General features: G+C 43.1%; 1 protein-coding gene across 3 annotated transcripts in view; it reads left to right on the forward strand.

The window, feature by feature from the left end:
• The window catches only part of LOC140732346 (disco-interacting protein 2 homolog C), a 605485-nt gene that overhangs the window by 543999 nt on the left and 44860 nt on the right, over nucleotides 1–16626 (forward strand). For all 3 annotated transcript variants that reach the window (XM_073054850.1, XM_073054852.1, XM_073054853.1), the window contains one exon: nucleotides 13848–13909. In XM_073054850.1, the coding sequence (XP_072910951.1) occupies nucleotides 13848–13909 (62 nt within the window). The remainder of the gene's footprint in view (nucleotides 1–13847; nucleotides 13910–16626) is intronic.

Here is a 16626-nt window from a genome sequence, read left to right on the forward strand (position 1 = left end):
GGTTCAAGTTCAACAGTGGCCGTGACAGGGACTGAGGAAAGGTGCAGCTGACTCATATCGTTTCCTCCCGGCTCGGTGGCTGGGGACCACTGAATTACACTGTGTAGTGCGTGGCGGGGGAGCTACACGCATGCACACTGGGCAGAAAGAATGGAACTAAAACCCCGCAACCCGGAAACAATCTCTCAACAGTATTTGTGTATTTATTTTTCTTTTTTTTTCCGGGATCTACTGGGAAAGTCTCAAAGATCGACCAGTCCAATCGACGGGTTGGCGACCACTACTTTATGCATGGAGTTGCTGAGAGATGATTGGCTGATTAGATATTTGCATTGGCAAGCAGGTGTACCTCATAAACTGAGCACTGAGTGTATATTACCCCCTGAAATTGACTAACATTACTTGGTTACCTTGGGGGCATCCACATGAATTGTCAGTTCACCACTGTGACAGGCACACATTGTCGGTTTCATTTGCTGAAATGAGTGAAAAGGTTGCATCATCCTTTCACTGATGGTAAACATGGTGGATTAAGTGAGATGACTGGTTTTCCTTCAGAATAATATTCGAGTTAGAATTTTTCTTTCTTACATCCATCTCAAAACATGAGGGAGTAAAAATGTTTATGTTGCATTTTTGTCGCTATGTACAGGCAATAAGGAAGGGAAATGAAGAATATTGAGATGTATACATAATTGTTTTGTATATACAGTCAGATACACAATCATATCAATGTGTACTGATAAATCTGATGGCCTGGTGAAACAAGCTGTCCTCGAGCCTGTTGGTCCTGGCCTTAATGCTACGGTACTGTTTGTCAGATGGAAGTCACTGAAACAGTTTGTGGTTGGGGTGGCTGGAGTCCCTGATGATCCCCCAGGCCTTTTTTACGCACCTGCTGCTGTAAATATCCTGAATAAAGAAAAGTTCATATCCACAGATGCGCTGGGCTGTCCGCACCACTCTCTGCAGGGTCCTGCGATTGAGGGAAGTACAGTTCCCATACCAGGCGGTGATGCAGCCAGTCAGGATGCTCTCAGTTGTGCCCCTGTAGAAAGCCCTGAGGAGTTGGGGACTCATGCCAAACTTCTTCAGCTGTCTGAGGTGGAAGAGGTGCCGCTGTGCCTTTTTCACCACACAGTTGGTATGTACAGTCCAAGGGAGATCTTCGGTAAGGTGTAGGTCGAGGAACTTGAAACTACACATCCTCTCAACCATGGTCCCATTGATGTCAATAGGGGCTAGCCTGTCTGTGTTCCGCAAGTAATCCACCATCAACTCCTTCGTTTTTTTCGACATTAAGGGAGAGGTTATTTTCTCAGCACCACTGCACCAGGCTGTTGACTTCTCTGTCTCATCATTGTTGGAAATAAGGCCCATCAAAGTCAGGTCATCTGCAAATTTGATCAGCAGATTGGAGCTATGCTTGGCAACAGATATAGGGCATAGAGGAAACACGAGGAAATCTGCAGATGCTGGAAATTCAAACAACAACACACACAAAATGCTGTTGGAACACAGCAGGCCAGGCAGCATCTATAGGAGAAGTACTGTCGACGTTTTGGGCTGAGACCCTTCATCAGGACTAACCGAAAGGAAAGATAGTAAGAGATTTGAAAGTAGAGGGGGGAGGGGGAAATGTGAAATGATAGGAGAAGACTAGAGGGGGTGGGATGAAGCTAAGAGCTGGAAAGGTGGTTGGTGAAAGTGATACAGAGCTGGAGAAAGGAAAGGATCATGGGACGGGAGGCCTCAGGAGAAAGAAAGGGGCGGGGAAGCACCAGAGGGAGATGGAGAACAGACAAACAACTAAATATGTCAGGGATGGGGTAAGAAGGGGAGGAGGGGCATAAGATGTTCTATAGGTCAGTTGTTGAGAGCGCCCTCTTCTTTGTGGTGGCGTGTTGGGGAGGAAGCATTAAGAAGAAGGACGCCTCACGTCTTAATAAGCTGGTAAGGAAGGCGGGCTCTGTCGTGGGCAAAGTACTGGAGAGTTTAACATCGGTAGCTGAGCGAAGGGCGCTGAGTAGGCTACGGTCAATTATGGAAAACCCTGAACATCCTCTACATAGCACCATCCAGAGACAGAGAAGCAGTTTCAGCGACAGGTTACTGTCGATGCAATGCTTCTCAGACAGGATGAAGAGGTCAATACTCCCCAATGCCATTAGGCTTTACAATTCAACTGCCAGGACTTAAGAACTTTTTTTAAAGCTATTATTAATGCTTTTTGAGTTAGTGATTTAGATGCATATCATATTATTACTGAGTTAAGTATTGTATGTAATGAGTTTTTGCTACAACAAGTGTATGGGACATTGGAAAAAAATGTTGAATTTCCCCATGGGGATGAATAAAGTATCTATCTATCTATCTATCTATCTAACAGGAGTTAGAGAAGTCAATGTTCATACCATCAGGTTGGAGGCTACCCAGCCGGTATATAAGATGTTGTTCCTTCAACCTGAGTTTGGATTCATTTTGACAGTAGAGGAGGCCATGGATAGACATATCAGAATGGGAATGGGACGTGGAATTAAAATGTGTGGCCACTGGGAAATGCTGCTTTTTCTGGCAGACCGAGCATAGGTGTTCAGCGAAAAGGTCTCCCAGTCTGCGTTGGGTCTCACCAATATATAAAAGGCCACACCGGGAGCACTGGACGCAGTATACCACACCAGCCGACTCACAGGTGAAGTGTCGCCTCACCTGGAAGGACTGTCTGGGGCCCTGAATGGTGGTGAGGGAGGAAGTGTAAGGGCAGGTATAGCACTTGTTCCGTTTACAAGGATAAGTGTCAGGAGGGAGATCGGTGGGAAGGGATGGGGGGGACGAGTGGACAAGGGAATCGCGTAGGGAGCGATCCCTGCAAAAAGCAGAAAGGGGGGGGGGGTGAGGGAAAGATGTGCTTGGTAGTGGGATCCCGTTGGAGGTGGCGGAAGTTACGGAGAATTATACGTTGGACCTGGAGGCTGGTGGGGTGGTAGGTGAGGACAAGGGGAACCCTATCCCGAGTGGGGTGGCGGGTGGATGGGGTGAGGGCAGATGTGCAGGAAATGGGAGAGATAGGGCATAGAGGAACAGGCTCAGGGCACAGCCCTGGGGAGTTCCTATGTTGAGGGTCAGAGGGACAGAGGTGAGGGAGCCCATCCTTACCACCTGTTGGTGATCTGACAGGAAGTCCAGAATCCAGCTGCACAAGGCAGGGTGAAGGCCAAGGTCTGTCAGCTTCTTGTCATGCCTGGGGGGAATTATCATGTTAAATGCTGAACTGTAGTCCAAGAACAGCATTCTAACATAAGCATCCCTCATCTCCAAGTGAGTGAGGACAGTGTGTCGAGCTGTGGTTGTGGCTTTGTCTGTTGGTCGATTTGTGTTGGCTGGCAAATTGTAAGGGGTCCAGTGTGGGTGATAGCAAGCTGCCGATGTAATCTTTGACCAGCCTCTCAAAGCATTTGCTTATTATTGAGTTGAGTGCGACTTACAATTTTCATGACATTGTAAAGTTTCTATAAAATCATAATAACTAGCATAAGAGGAAAATTAATTAATTGTTAATTGATTGAATGATATCAACTTTCTGACAGTCATCTGCTCACTTCTAAAATTAAGCATTTGAGGAACCAGACTAGTTGAAAAACTATGCAATTTATTACCCTGTAAGGGCCATCTAAATATTTATGAGGTTGTTAAACAAACGGCTGAAATAGTTTAGGAACAAACCATACTCTGCTGGAATGTAATTGAATTTGACTTGTGGTTGTCCTCAAAGCAGGAGTGTGCTGTGAAGTTCTTGTGTTGGTTGTTTGAGGTAACAATTTAAACCTGAGCTGAGGCAGAGTGTCACCTGTACCATTCTCCTCTGGGGCAAGCTCACGAGCTGAATCACCAAGCCTTCTAAGTACAGGAACATCCACAAGTACACACAAAAATATTGAACTGCTGGTGGAACTCTGTGGGTCAGGCAGCATCTGTGAAGGGAAATGGACGGCCGATAACTATCTTGCTTTTTTATTAGGTCTACTTTCCAAATCAAAGGATTAAAGCCTGGGTGTTTGCATTTCCAATAAAAATATCACATTGTTTGTTAGCTTTTAAATCTAAAACTTTCTTCCTAGAGTTTAAACTTGCTTAATTTTTAACTCTGTGTTTGAAGATTAATTGTCTCCTTAAACTGTTCTTTGATGTCTCTTTCTGGTAGCATATCATGTTTACAGTTTCTTTTTTATTGAGGATGCATTCCTGTTAATTTTCTTACTTGGTTGATGACAGTGGAAGAAATTGAAACAAATAATCTCCCTGCTCAGCTCGAGTCAGTTTTGCTGCCGTATTCTTCACAAAGGTTAAATGGGGAAAAGCGCCTACTAATTTCAGAAAGGATGGTACATTCTCTACATCTACATCATCTGCACCTGAGTCTCTGTTAGGGACTAGCCTGCATGTTCAGTCTTTGCTGGGATTTAATAGTCGGATGATGCAGTGATCAGGTATTAGGCCATTTATGGTAAAGGATGTTCACCGTATAAGGGGTGAATCTGGATGGACAAGATCCTGGTTAATTTGATCACCATTGCATTATTTCTGCTAAATTCTGCCATAAAAAAAAATCAGAAACAGTAAATGGTATGAAGAAATTTTCCTAGAATCTTCTTAAGTTATTTATTTAAATGAGACTTGTTAATTTTGGTAATATTTTCGCTCTTTTTCTCCCACAAGTTCTTGACCTTGGATGTACAGAGAGTGTTTACTTGTGTAGTTAGAGGCTCTTTCAATGCCCCAGGAGGGAAGAAGAATTTATGTAAACTGGATGAGAGATTTCCAGTTTTGAATTCCATTCAAACACAGGATTTAAACCAAATACAGTGCAGCACGCTGGTTTATGTTTCTGCTTTGGCACTTTTTGCAGGAAAGGTTTTACTGCAGGGATTAGAACCCTTCAACTTCCTTAATCTGGACCCAGAGGATGTTGTTGGTGACTAAGAACATCCCAGATGAGGGCTCAATGGAACAAAGTACCATTTATTTTTCTAAAAGTGAACGCTTTTCTTTTCCTAACACCAACAATGTACCCCCTACCCACACCCCGCGCCGACTTATTGATAGAAACATCAGGGAAGCTCACCATCGGTATGTCAATGCGGCAATAAGGGAGAGTTTAAAGAGTGACAACACCAAACCCTTCTGGAGTTTTATTAAATCTACAAGGCAAGAAGTTTTTGGAATTTCTTCTCTCTCATCCGGGGGCCGCTTTGTATCTCTTGCTGCAGACAAAGCACAAGCACTTGACAGTTTTGCTCTGTGTTTACAAGTGAAAACGTGAATGAACTCCCCACTTCAGAGCCCGGCAATGGCCCAGACTTGCCAGATCTCATTGTAACTGTAACAGGGGTTAAGAAGTTTCTTGAGGAATTACAGCCTAAGAAAGCCCCAGGAGCTGATCAAACACCAGCCATGATTCTGAGAGCTGTGCTCTTTGTCTAGCTCCTGTTTGGCAAAAGATATTCCAGAAGTCTATTGATACTGGGACATTACCGGACGATTGGGAGTGAGGTATTGAGAGTATTCTATAGGCCCCCTGGTAGCAGCAGAGATACAGAGGAGCAGACTGGGAGGCAGATTTTGGAAAGGTGCAGAAATAACAGGGTTGTTATCATGGGTGACTTCAACTTCCCTGATATTGATTGGCACCTGATTAGTTCCAATGGTTTAGACAGGGCAGAGTTTATGCCCAGGATGGATTCCTGTCACAGTATGTTGACAGGCCGACTAGGGGAATGCCAAACTAGATCTAGTATTAGTTAACAAACCGGGTCAGGTCACAGATCTCTCAGTGGGTGAGCATCTGGGGGACAGTGACCACCGCTCCCTGGCCTTTAGCATTATTATGGAAAAGGATAGAATCAGAGAGGACAGGAACATTTTTAATTGGGGAAGGGCAAATTATGAGGCTATAAGGCTAGAACTTGCGGGCGTGAATTGGGATGATGTTTTTGCAGGGAAATGTACTATGGACATGTGGTCGATGTTTAGGGATCTCTTGCAGGATGTTAGGGATAAATTTGTCCCGGTGAGGAAGATAAAGAACGGTAGGGTGGAGGAACCGTGGGTGACAAGTGAGGTGGAAAATCTGGTCATGTGGAAGAAGGCCAAATACATGAGGTTTAGGAAGCAAGGATCAGATGGGTCTATTGAGGAATATAGGGTAGCAAGAAAGGAGCTTAAGAAGGGGCTGAGGAGAGCAAGAAGGGAGCATGAGAAGGCCTTGGCGAGTAGGGTAAAGGAAAACCCCAAGGCATACTTCAATTATGTGAAGAACAAAAGGATGACAGGAGTAAAGGTAGGACCAATTAGAGATAAAAGTGGGAAGATATACCTGAAGGCTGTGGAAGTGAGCAAGTTCCTCAATGAATACTTCTCTTTGGTATTCACCAATGAGAGGGAAATTGATAACAGTGAGGACAATATGAGTGAGGTTGATGTTCTTGAGCATGTTGCTATTAAGGGAGAGGAGGTGTTGGAGTTGTTAAAATACATTAGGATGGTTAATTCCCCAGGACCTGACGGAATATTCCCCAGGCTGCTCCACGAAGAGAGGGAAGAGATTGCTGAGCCTTTGGCTAGGATCTTTATGTACTCGTTGTCCACGGGAATGGTACCAGAGGCTTGGAGGGAGGCGAATGTTGTCCCCTTGTTCAAAAAAGGTAGTAGGGATATTCCGGGTAGTTATAGACCAGTGAGCCTTACGTCTGTAGTGGGAAAGCTGTTGGGAAAGATTCTTAGAGATAGAATCTATGGGCATTTAGAGAATCATGATCTGATCAGGGACAGTCAGCATGGCTTTGTGAAGGGCAGATCATGTCTAACAAGCCTGATAGAGTTCTTTGAGGAGGTGACTAGGCATATAGATGAGGGTAGTGCAGTGGATGTGATCGACATGGATTTTAGTAAGGCACAAGGTACCACACGGTAGGCTTATCCAAAAAGTCAGAAGGCATGGGATCCAGGGAAGTTTGGCCAGGTGGATTCAAAATTGGTTTGCCTGCAGAAGGCAGAGGGTTGTGGTGGAGGGAGTACATTCAGATTGGAGGGTTGTGACTAGTGGTGTCCCACTAGGATCAGTTCTGGGACCTATACTTTTTGTGATTTTTACTAACGACCTGAATGTGGGGTTGGAAGGGTGGGTTGGCAAGTTTGCAGACGACACAAAGGTTGGTGGTGGTGTAGATAGTGTAGAGGATTGTCGAAGGTTGCAGAGAGACATTGATAGGATGCAGAAGTGGGCTGAGAAGTGGCAGATGGAGTTCAACCCAGAGAAGTGTGAGGTGGTACACTTTGGAAGGACAAACTCCAAGGCAGAGTACAAAGTAAACGGCAGGATACTTGGTAGTGTGGAGGAGCAGAGGGATCTGGGGGTACATGTCCACAGATCCCTGAAAGTTGCCTCACAGGTAGATAGGGTAGTTAAGAAAGCTTATGGGGTGTTAGCTTTCATAAGTCGAGAGATAGAGTTTAAGAATCACGTGGTAATGATGCAGCTCTATAAAACTCTGGTTAGGCCACACATGGAGTACAGTCGGCCCTCCTTATTCGCGGATTCCGCATGCGCGGATTCAACCAACCGTGGATCAGGAAAACCCGGAAGTTCTCTCTCCAGCACTCGTTGTTTGAGCATGTACAGACTATTTTTTCTTGTCATTATGCCCTAAACAATACAGTATAACAACTATTTACATAGCATTTATGTTGTATTAGGTATTATAAGTAATCTAGAAATGACTTAAAAGTACAGGCAGTCCCCGGGTTATGAATGAGTTCGGTTCCTGAGTCAGTCTTTAAGTCGGATTTGAGGTTGGAACAGGTACATCCTGTATTATTTAGCGTCAGTTAGTCAAACGTTTTTCTTAGTATGTCGTGCATATTTTACCTTTCTATGCATATAAAACACTTAAGAGACATACGTATTTCAATAATTAAACCACTGTGTTGCTTAGTAATAATTGTAGCTTTCGTTGGAGCAGGGCCTTTCACATGTTCCATTAAAATTGTTCCGATCGTTGACTGTAGCCTAACGCTTTTCCAATGACCGATGGCATTTCACCTCTTTCCGATCGTTTTATTACTTCCACCTTATTTTCAATCGCGATCATGATTATTTTCGTGAACAGAAACACCGCGGATTCAGAGCAATGCCAGGTCTTAATGTCCACCACACTGACCATGTTTAATAAAGTCTGGGGTTCCGCTGGGTCCAAAAGTCCACTGCACTGATTCAGGTTAAATAAAGGACTTGAGCATCCGCGTTTTTTGGTATCCGCGGGGGATTTCGGAACCAATCCCCCACAGATAAGGAGGGCCGACTGTACTGTGTCCAGCTCTGGTCGCCTCACTATAGGAAGGATGTGGAAGCATTGGAAAGGGTACAGAGGCAAGTACCAGGATGCTACCTGGTTTATAGAAAATGGATTATGATCAGAGATTAAGGGAGCTAGGGCTTTACTCTTTGGAGTATGAGAGGAAACATGATAGAGGTGTACAAGATATTAAGAGGAATAGACAGAGTGGACAGCCAGCGCCTCTTCCCCAGGGCACCACTGCTCAATACAAGAGGACATGGCTTTAAGGTAAAGGGAGGGAAGTTCAAGGGGGATATTAGAGGAAGGTTTTTTACCCAGAGAGTGGTTGGTGCGTGGAATGCACTGCCTGAGTCAGTGATGGAGGCAGATACACTAGTGAAATTTAAGAGACTACTAGACAGGTATATGGAGGAATTTAAGGTGGGGGGGGGGTTATATGGGCAGCAGGGTTTAAGGATCAGGATCACATTGTGAACTGATGGGCCTATAACGTGCTGTACTGTTCTATGTTCTATGTCCCATTGGTTGAAAGCGAATGTCGTTCCAATTTGTAAGAAGGCAGAGCGTACAAATCCAGGAAATGACAGACTGGTTTCACTCACTTCCACCCCTTGTACAATTCTTGAGCATATTATTCACCGTCAGATTATGGGCCATCTAGACAGACACAATGTTCTTACTCACCACCTTGTGACACGCAACTTGCAGGGCTGATCAACGACTTAGCAAAGACCCTTGACAACAGAAACCAAGCAGACTCGATCATACTCGCCTTCAGCAAGGCATCTGGCACAATCCCCCACCAGAGATTGCTACGTAAGCTTGAACATGTGGGCATTAACAACAGCCTTCTACGTTGGTTAAACATGTCCTTAGCAACAGACAGCAACGTGTGCTTCTCGAGGGGGCAGAGTCCCCTGAATCTCCAGTAACATCCGGAGTGCCCCAGGGGACCGTTTTGGGACCCTTACTTTTTCTCATTTACATCAATGACTTGCCAAATATAGTCAAGTCCAAGGTCAGACTCTTTGCAGATGACTGCATAATCTACCATGAGATTTAAAAATGACCAAGATGCTCAGCTGCTGCAAAACGATATTGATTCATTATGTCACTGGGAGTCTCAATAGCAAATGTTCTTCAACTCATCTAAATGTTATGCTATGCATATCAGTCACAAAGCTAAACCAGTCAACACGACATATAACATGAAAGGAAAGATTCTTGAACCAGTCACCCACCACCCATATCTTGGTGTTGAAATTAGCAAGGATCTTAACTGGCATGCCACATCAATCAGCTTACAACCAAAGCAAACAAAATGCTGGGTATCCTGTGAAGAAACCTCCACTCATGAAGTAAATCCGTCAAGGTCACGGCATACAAGACACTCGTCCGTCCAGAGCTTGAGTATTGCGCGGCCATATGGGATCCCCATCAAGCTAACAATAAGAAGTCCATCAAAAAATCCAACGCCGTGCTGCTTGCTTTGTGCTAAGTGATTACAGCAGGAAATCCAGTGTCACCAACATGCTCTCTAACCTTCAATGGGAACCACTTGAAAACCGACGTACTAAACTAACCTTAATCTCCATTTTCAAAGAAGTTCACAACATCACTCCATCAAACATCTAAATTCATCACAGGGTCAGTTCAACTGGACAGCAGACTGGACCTTACACACTGGAAACCCCTCCATTCAACAAGATTTGCTCCCAGTACGCCCTCTACCCAAGATCAACAAGAGAGTGGAATCTGCCGCCAGGCCTGCGCCATATTTCCGACATTAGTATTTTTAAAGATAGACTCAAACAAATCAATTTAGGGGACGTAACTGTCACGCCGTTCACACTGACTGCATGTTATAACAACCGTCTGGCAGCGCTTGCCCAGTACCAAGCAGAAGCACCCCTGAAATCAGTAGATCCTCAGCAGTTTTCCCCTGTACCCAGAGTAAATCCTGGGCTGTTTAAACTGTGCCTCTGGACTGCACGGGAGTGCAGCAGAAGATTTACAATTACAATCAGTAATTGAATTCAGGACTTGGGTGCTTGTTTACCCACAGGTAGGAGGCTTGGACTTGTTGGCATTGAAGGACGTAAGTCAGCACTCAGCAGCAAAGATTGTGTTGAGTATATCTAACACAGGTGTATTGAAACTAGCTCTGAAGTAAACACATGTCTAAATTAACCCGAAAACAAGAGGTGGCTTGTTCTGCTTGTGAATTTTCCCATTTCTATACTAGAGTTTTCTTCATAGTAATTCAGAATAAAATTGTCAAATGGTTCTAAAGTTGGAGCAATATTTTGTGCCCCTCACAAGGGGGATTGAAACCATATGCAACTTGTTCACTCCGAATGTGTAGAAAACAGAGTTTCTACTGTTGCCAGACTGGGCCATACTTGAGATGCCTTTTGTGAGGTGCAAGTGTGGTAACCATGGCACCATCCTACTGGTACTCTTGATATGTCCTGTGACAAACTGTTGCTTTGAACAAATTCATTAAAAATAATCGTAGAACTATTAGCATGTTCATGTTGTGGGAATGTGATGAAGCATTTTAAAACTTTGTGTTTTACATTTTGTACTTTGTAGCTCTTTGTTCTTAATTTAATAGCAAATAAGATGTTGTGCAGATCACCACACGTTTGAGACTTGTTATTATTTATATATTGAACTCTTGTAAGTTGTTTCTTTTTTAACTGGTTGGCTGGACGTTGGTGCTTTCAGAAGCCCATTGTTTCCGTCAAATTATGAGTGCGTAGGTTTTTTATCTTCTACTTGGGGTCTGGAGTCCTGTTTGGGTCACATTGTTAAAGCTGGCATATTTCTTCCTCATCGGGTATTAGTGAAGCAGATAGGTTTTTAAGCCATTCTGGCAGTTTGGTGGTTACCGTTAACGTCTCCAGATCTTTATGTTTGTGCTCTGGACTGTTTCTCTTATGGTTTAAAAGGGGCAGCATAGTAGCATAATGGCTAGTGTAATGCTTTACAGAGCCAGCTTTTGAGGTTCAATTCCCGGCGCTGTCCATAAGGAGTTGGTTTATTCTCCCGTGACCGCGCAGGTTTCCTCCTACATTCCAAAGGCATACAATTAGGGTTGGTGAGATGTGGGTGTGCTTTGTTGGTGCAGGGAGTGTGGCGAGACTCGTGGGCTGCCCAGCATGATCCTTGCTGATTTGATTTTACACAGACAACACTTTTCACTTCATCTTTCAATGTACAGCTGACGAATAACCCTGACCTTTTTCTCTGCAATGCCACAATATCCCTTATCACAGTGGAAGGTAAAATGTGAATATCCTGCTGCCTGCTCACATTGATGCTGAGAAGGTTTTGGATAATAAATACCTTTTAGCTTCGCTCAGTAGGAAAGGCTTGGAAGTGAGTGAAGGCCCCACAGATGGCAGGTATCAAAATTTCTAGCTATTGAGAGAGCTATTACAGCATTGGTAGGCATTGAAAAATTTACTTTGTACTGGAATTTATGAATTATAATTTATTTTTGCTCTTTCTGAAGTTGCTCCCAATAATCTAATGAGCAGATAAATATTTCACAAAACATTGAATGGTGCAGCAAAGGAAGAGGCCACTTGAGCCACAAGTTTGTGCTGGATTAATTAAACTAATGACACCTAATCCCTTCTGCCTCCATATTGTCCATATCCCCCCAGTCTCTGTGTATTCATGTGCCTACTCAAGAGTCTCTCAGACACCTCTATCATAATTGCCTTGAGCATCATCTCTGGCAGCACATTCCAGCATTTGCCCCGCATATCCCCTTTGAACATTCCTCCTCTCACCTTTAATTACATGCCCTGAGGAAATGATACCATTGCCCATGAGGGCAGGTATGTTTATTGTCTAATGCGCTAGAGGAACTCAGCAGGTCGGGCAGCATCCGTGGAAACGAACAGTCAAGGTTTCAGGCCGAGACCGAAGGGTTTCGAGACTGAGACGTTGACTGTTCGTTTCCACGGATGCTGCCCGACCTGCTGAGTTCCTCCAGTGTGTTGTACATGTTGCTTTGACCACAGCATCTCCAGTGTACTTTGTGTTTATGTATATTGTCTACACTCCTCTTATGATTCATACTCACAAACATAGAAGATTTGGCAACAGTCAAGTTTTTTGGTCTGTTTAATCATTTTAATTTATTTTTTGGTTTCATGAATGAACCAGATGTTGATGACATCTGGTTTGGGGCAAATTTTATAAGAAATCTTGCCATTCGCTCGGCATTATTAACACATTCAATAAATAGTTTATGAAGGAATGTAACCTGCATTTTGTTATGAATGGCTTGTAAACTTAAGGAAACATTTTTGAACTCTCAAACACAATCCATCCACTATTAGCAAATAGATCAGCAAAGACCCGATTGTGAAGGCACTTACTTTTGTTCTACTAATGACATTAGGTTGGCTTAAGTATGGAAGGATTATCTTGTATCATATCCTTGCACTGTTTGGTTGCAATTACAAACTGAACTGCTGGTGCTTTTCATTCTGCATATTAAGTATGTCTTCTCATTTGACTGTCGTAAGAGTGAAAACTACTCCTTGTTCTGATGCATTTGTTCACCTATGTTAATCATCTTTTTCCTGCATTAATTTATCTAATTGCTTTTTGTCAACGTGCAATTTTATCATTGTTTGCATAGTTTGTGTTTACAAGTTTTGTGGCCAATTAAGAAATGAAAATCTTAAGGTACACTAAGAGTCATAGAACACTGCAGCACAGAAACAGGCCCTTTGGCCCATCTAATCCATGCTGAACTATTATACAGCCTGGCCCCATTAACCCATACCCAAGATTATAGCCTCCAAGTACCCTTCCATCCATGTATGTACCTATCCAAATGTCTCTTCAATGTTGAAATTGAACCTGCCTCTACCACTTCCTCTGGCAGCTCGTTCCACATGCTCAGCACCCTCTGTGTGAAGAAGTTTCCCCTCATGATCCCTGCAAGCATTTCACTTTTTATCCTTAACCCATGACCTCTCGTTCTAGTCTCACCAACTTGAGCGGACCTAAAACTATGAGTGAATCAACCACCACTATTTTCAGTGTGGATACTTTAAAATTTGATGTTCAGTCGTTAAAATCGAGTCCAACTCTTCGTGACCTCATGGGCCATAGGGTCCATAGGGTTTTCATGGCAAGATACAGAAGTAGATCGCCAGGCTTTTCTTCTGCCCAGGCTGGGACCCAGCTGGATTTGAACTCAGGACCATCTGCCTTGAAGTCCAATGCTGATGCCACTACACCACCAGCCGGCCCACTTTAAAATACTGAATGCATATTTCAGCCCATAAAACCAGATTATGGAAATTGTGTCTTTATAAGACTTACATATATATATTTGTAAAAAAAAGCCTTTATTGATAATATTTTCATGTGATGGCTTCAGCTAAAAGTTTATTTCAAGCGAACTTAATTATGAAGAAAGACACTGCTTATTTCCTAATCCCTTGATGTTGTTGATTGCAGGGTACGTCAGGACCTGATCCCACAACTGTTTATGTGGATATGAGAGCTCTACGGCATGACAGGTAATTGGAACAATCATAACCAGCTATTTTGAATGTATCGTTAACATTTTCCCACAGGTAATCAATAGATTTGAAAATTCCTGCTGCATATATGCTCACAGCTGGCTGCCAGCACAAAGTTATATGGACGTGCTAGGGCAATTGTAATATGATATAAACACCCAATAGCCTGCAGCAAAATGACTTAACCTGGAGTGGAAAAGTTTCCATCTACATCTTTAGACATAGCTTGCAATGGAGTTTGAATAACTGAGCTTCCCTACCACTGCCTTTCTTCAGCACATTTGATTACTGGCAAATTTTAGAGAATTTTTAGTCATAGAGTTGTACAGCCAAGATGTATATTCAAGCTAATTCTATTTCCCAGCACTTGACCCATGTCCTTACAAACTCTTGTCAGTTGTATACCTGTCAACATACTTCTGGCATGTTTCTGAAGTACCTTGATCTATCATCTCTTCTGACAGATTCTGAAAGGATGGGTACATTTTCTATCATGCACAAAAAAGTTCAAAGTAAATTTATTACTAAAGTACATTTACGTCACCATGTACAACCCTGAGATTGTTTTCTTATGCACATACTCAGTAAATCCATTATTGGATAATAGCCACAATAGAATCAATGAAAGAACTCTCAGAATTGGGTGTTCAGCCAGCCTGCAAAGGCAACAATCTGTACAAATACAAAAAGAAAAAATAATAATAAATAATTAAGCAATAAATATTGAGAACATCAGATGAAGAGTCCTTGAAAGTGAGCCCATAGGTTGTGGGAACATTTCAGTTATGGAGTAAGTGAAGCTGAGTGAAATTGTCCCCTTTGGTTCAAGAGCCTGATGGTTGAATAATTGTTCTTGAACCTGATGGTGGTAGGTCCTGAGGGTCCTGTTCCACCCTCCTGATTGTAGCAGTGAGGAGAGAGAGAGAGTAATTTATACTTTATTTATTATGTAATGTAATGTACTACCATCTCAAAACTACAGATTTCATGACATATGTCGATGATAGTAAACCTAATTCTGATTATAGTGGTGTTCACCAGTGGTCTTCCACATCGATCAGTGCTGACACTTCTGTTTGTGGTGTATTTAAATGATTTGGACAAAAATTTAGATGGGCTGATCCGTAAGTCTGCAGACAACACAAAATCTGCAGGAGCTGTGAATAGTGAGGAAGGTTGTCAAAGGACACAGCAGGATATAGGTAGGTCATTTGGACATATAGGCAGAGAAATGGCAGATGGAGTTTCACCCAGATGTGAGAGATAGAAGGCCAAATGTAAGAGGAAAATATAGAGTAGATAGCAGTACCCTTAAAACATGATTGTAGAGTGAGATCTTGAGGTGCTCCCTGTAAGTGGCATCAGGTGGATAGGGAGGTAAAGAGGGTGCATAGCATGCTTGTCAAGGCTTTCAGTAAAAAATTTGGCAAGTCATGTAACAGCTGTCTAAATCAGGAGTGTTGTGTACAGTTCTGATCGCCATACTATAGGAAATGTGGAGGCTTTGGAAAGGTGCCGAAGAGATTGACTAGGCTGCTGCCTGGATTAGAGACTATTAGGTATAAGGAGACATTGGACAAACTTCAGTTGTTTTATCTGGAGCATTTCAGGCTGCATGGCAACCTGATCAAAGAATATAGAAGTACAAAAGGCATAGATAGGAAGATAACCAGTCATTTTCCCCCCAGGTTGGAAATGTCAAATATAAAAACTCATAGAGTTAAGGTGATTTAAAGAAAACTAGCGAGGCAGTTCTTCTTTACATTGAGAGTGGTAGTTTTTGCTATCACAAAAAAAACTAAATTTCTCAACATGTGTTAGTGATAATAACCCTGATTCAGATTCTTCTGATTTTGGTAGGCACTTGGAATGTGCTGTTGGTGAAAGAGTAGCATTTACGAGGCCTGTAGACAGGCACGTGAACGTGCAGGGAATGGAGGGATGGATGTTTAGGTGGATGGGATTAGTTTAAATCAGCTTTGTGGTTGACACGTTCATGGTTGGCCAAAGGGTCTGTGCCTCTGCTGTATTTTTCCGTCTTCCATGTTTGTAAGGTAACTGTAAATTCTGCTGATTTCAGATAGATTTACGTCAGTGGATATTTGAGTGTGGTTAGCCACTTCTTTGGCTAACAGGAACATGATGGGCTGAAGGATCAAGGCTGTTCAATGTCATTTCTTGTAAACAAGTGTAAAGGAAAACTAAATAATTGTTACTCCGGATCCAATGTAGCATAAAGAACGTAATAATAATTTAAAACGCAATTAATATAAACACAAAAGATAGCTTAGATCTGTAGACTGATTGCGTGTTCATAAAGTGACACTGGACATAGGAGTGTCTGTACATAGAGTAACTGACGGGAGGTGATAAAGTAGTGAAGGTGGGGGGTTAGTGTGTGGAGGTTTTGATCAGCCTTACTGATTTTGTGTCTGGTGGGTGGTCTTGGTGTGGATGCTGTGGAGCCTCCTCCCTGACAGGAGGGTGATAAGCAGTCCATGAGCAGGGTGGGTGGGATCCTTCGTGATGTCACCAGCCCTTCTGCAGCACTCTTCTGTACGTTTGTCCTTGATGGCAGGTAGGCTGATGCCGTTGATGCATTGGGTAGTTTTGACTGCCCTTTATAAAACCTGCCTGTCCCCGCAGTGCGACTTCCGTACCAAGTAGTGATGCAGCTTGTTAGGGTGCTCCTTACTGCACGTATGATGTGAGTA

This window comes from Hemitrygon akajei, chromosome 8 (assembly GCF_048418815.1).
Source record: "Hemitrygon akajei chromosome 8, sHemAka1.3, whole genome shotgun sequence".
NCBI classification, from domain to species: Eukaryota; Metazoa; Chordata; class Chondrichthyes; order Myliobatiformes; family Dasyatidae; genus Hemitrygon; species Hemitrygon akajei.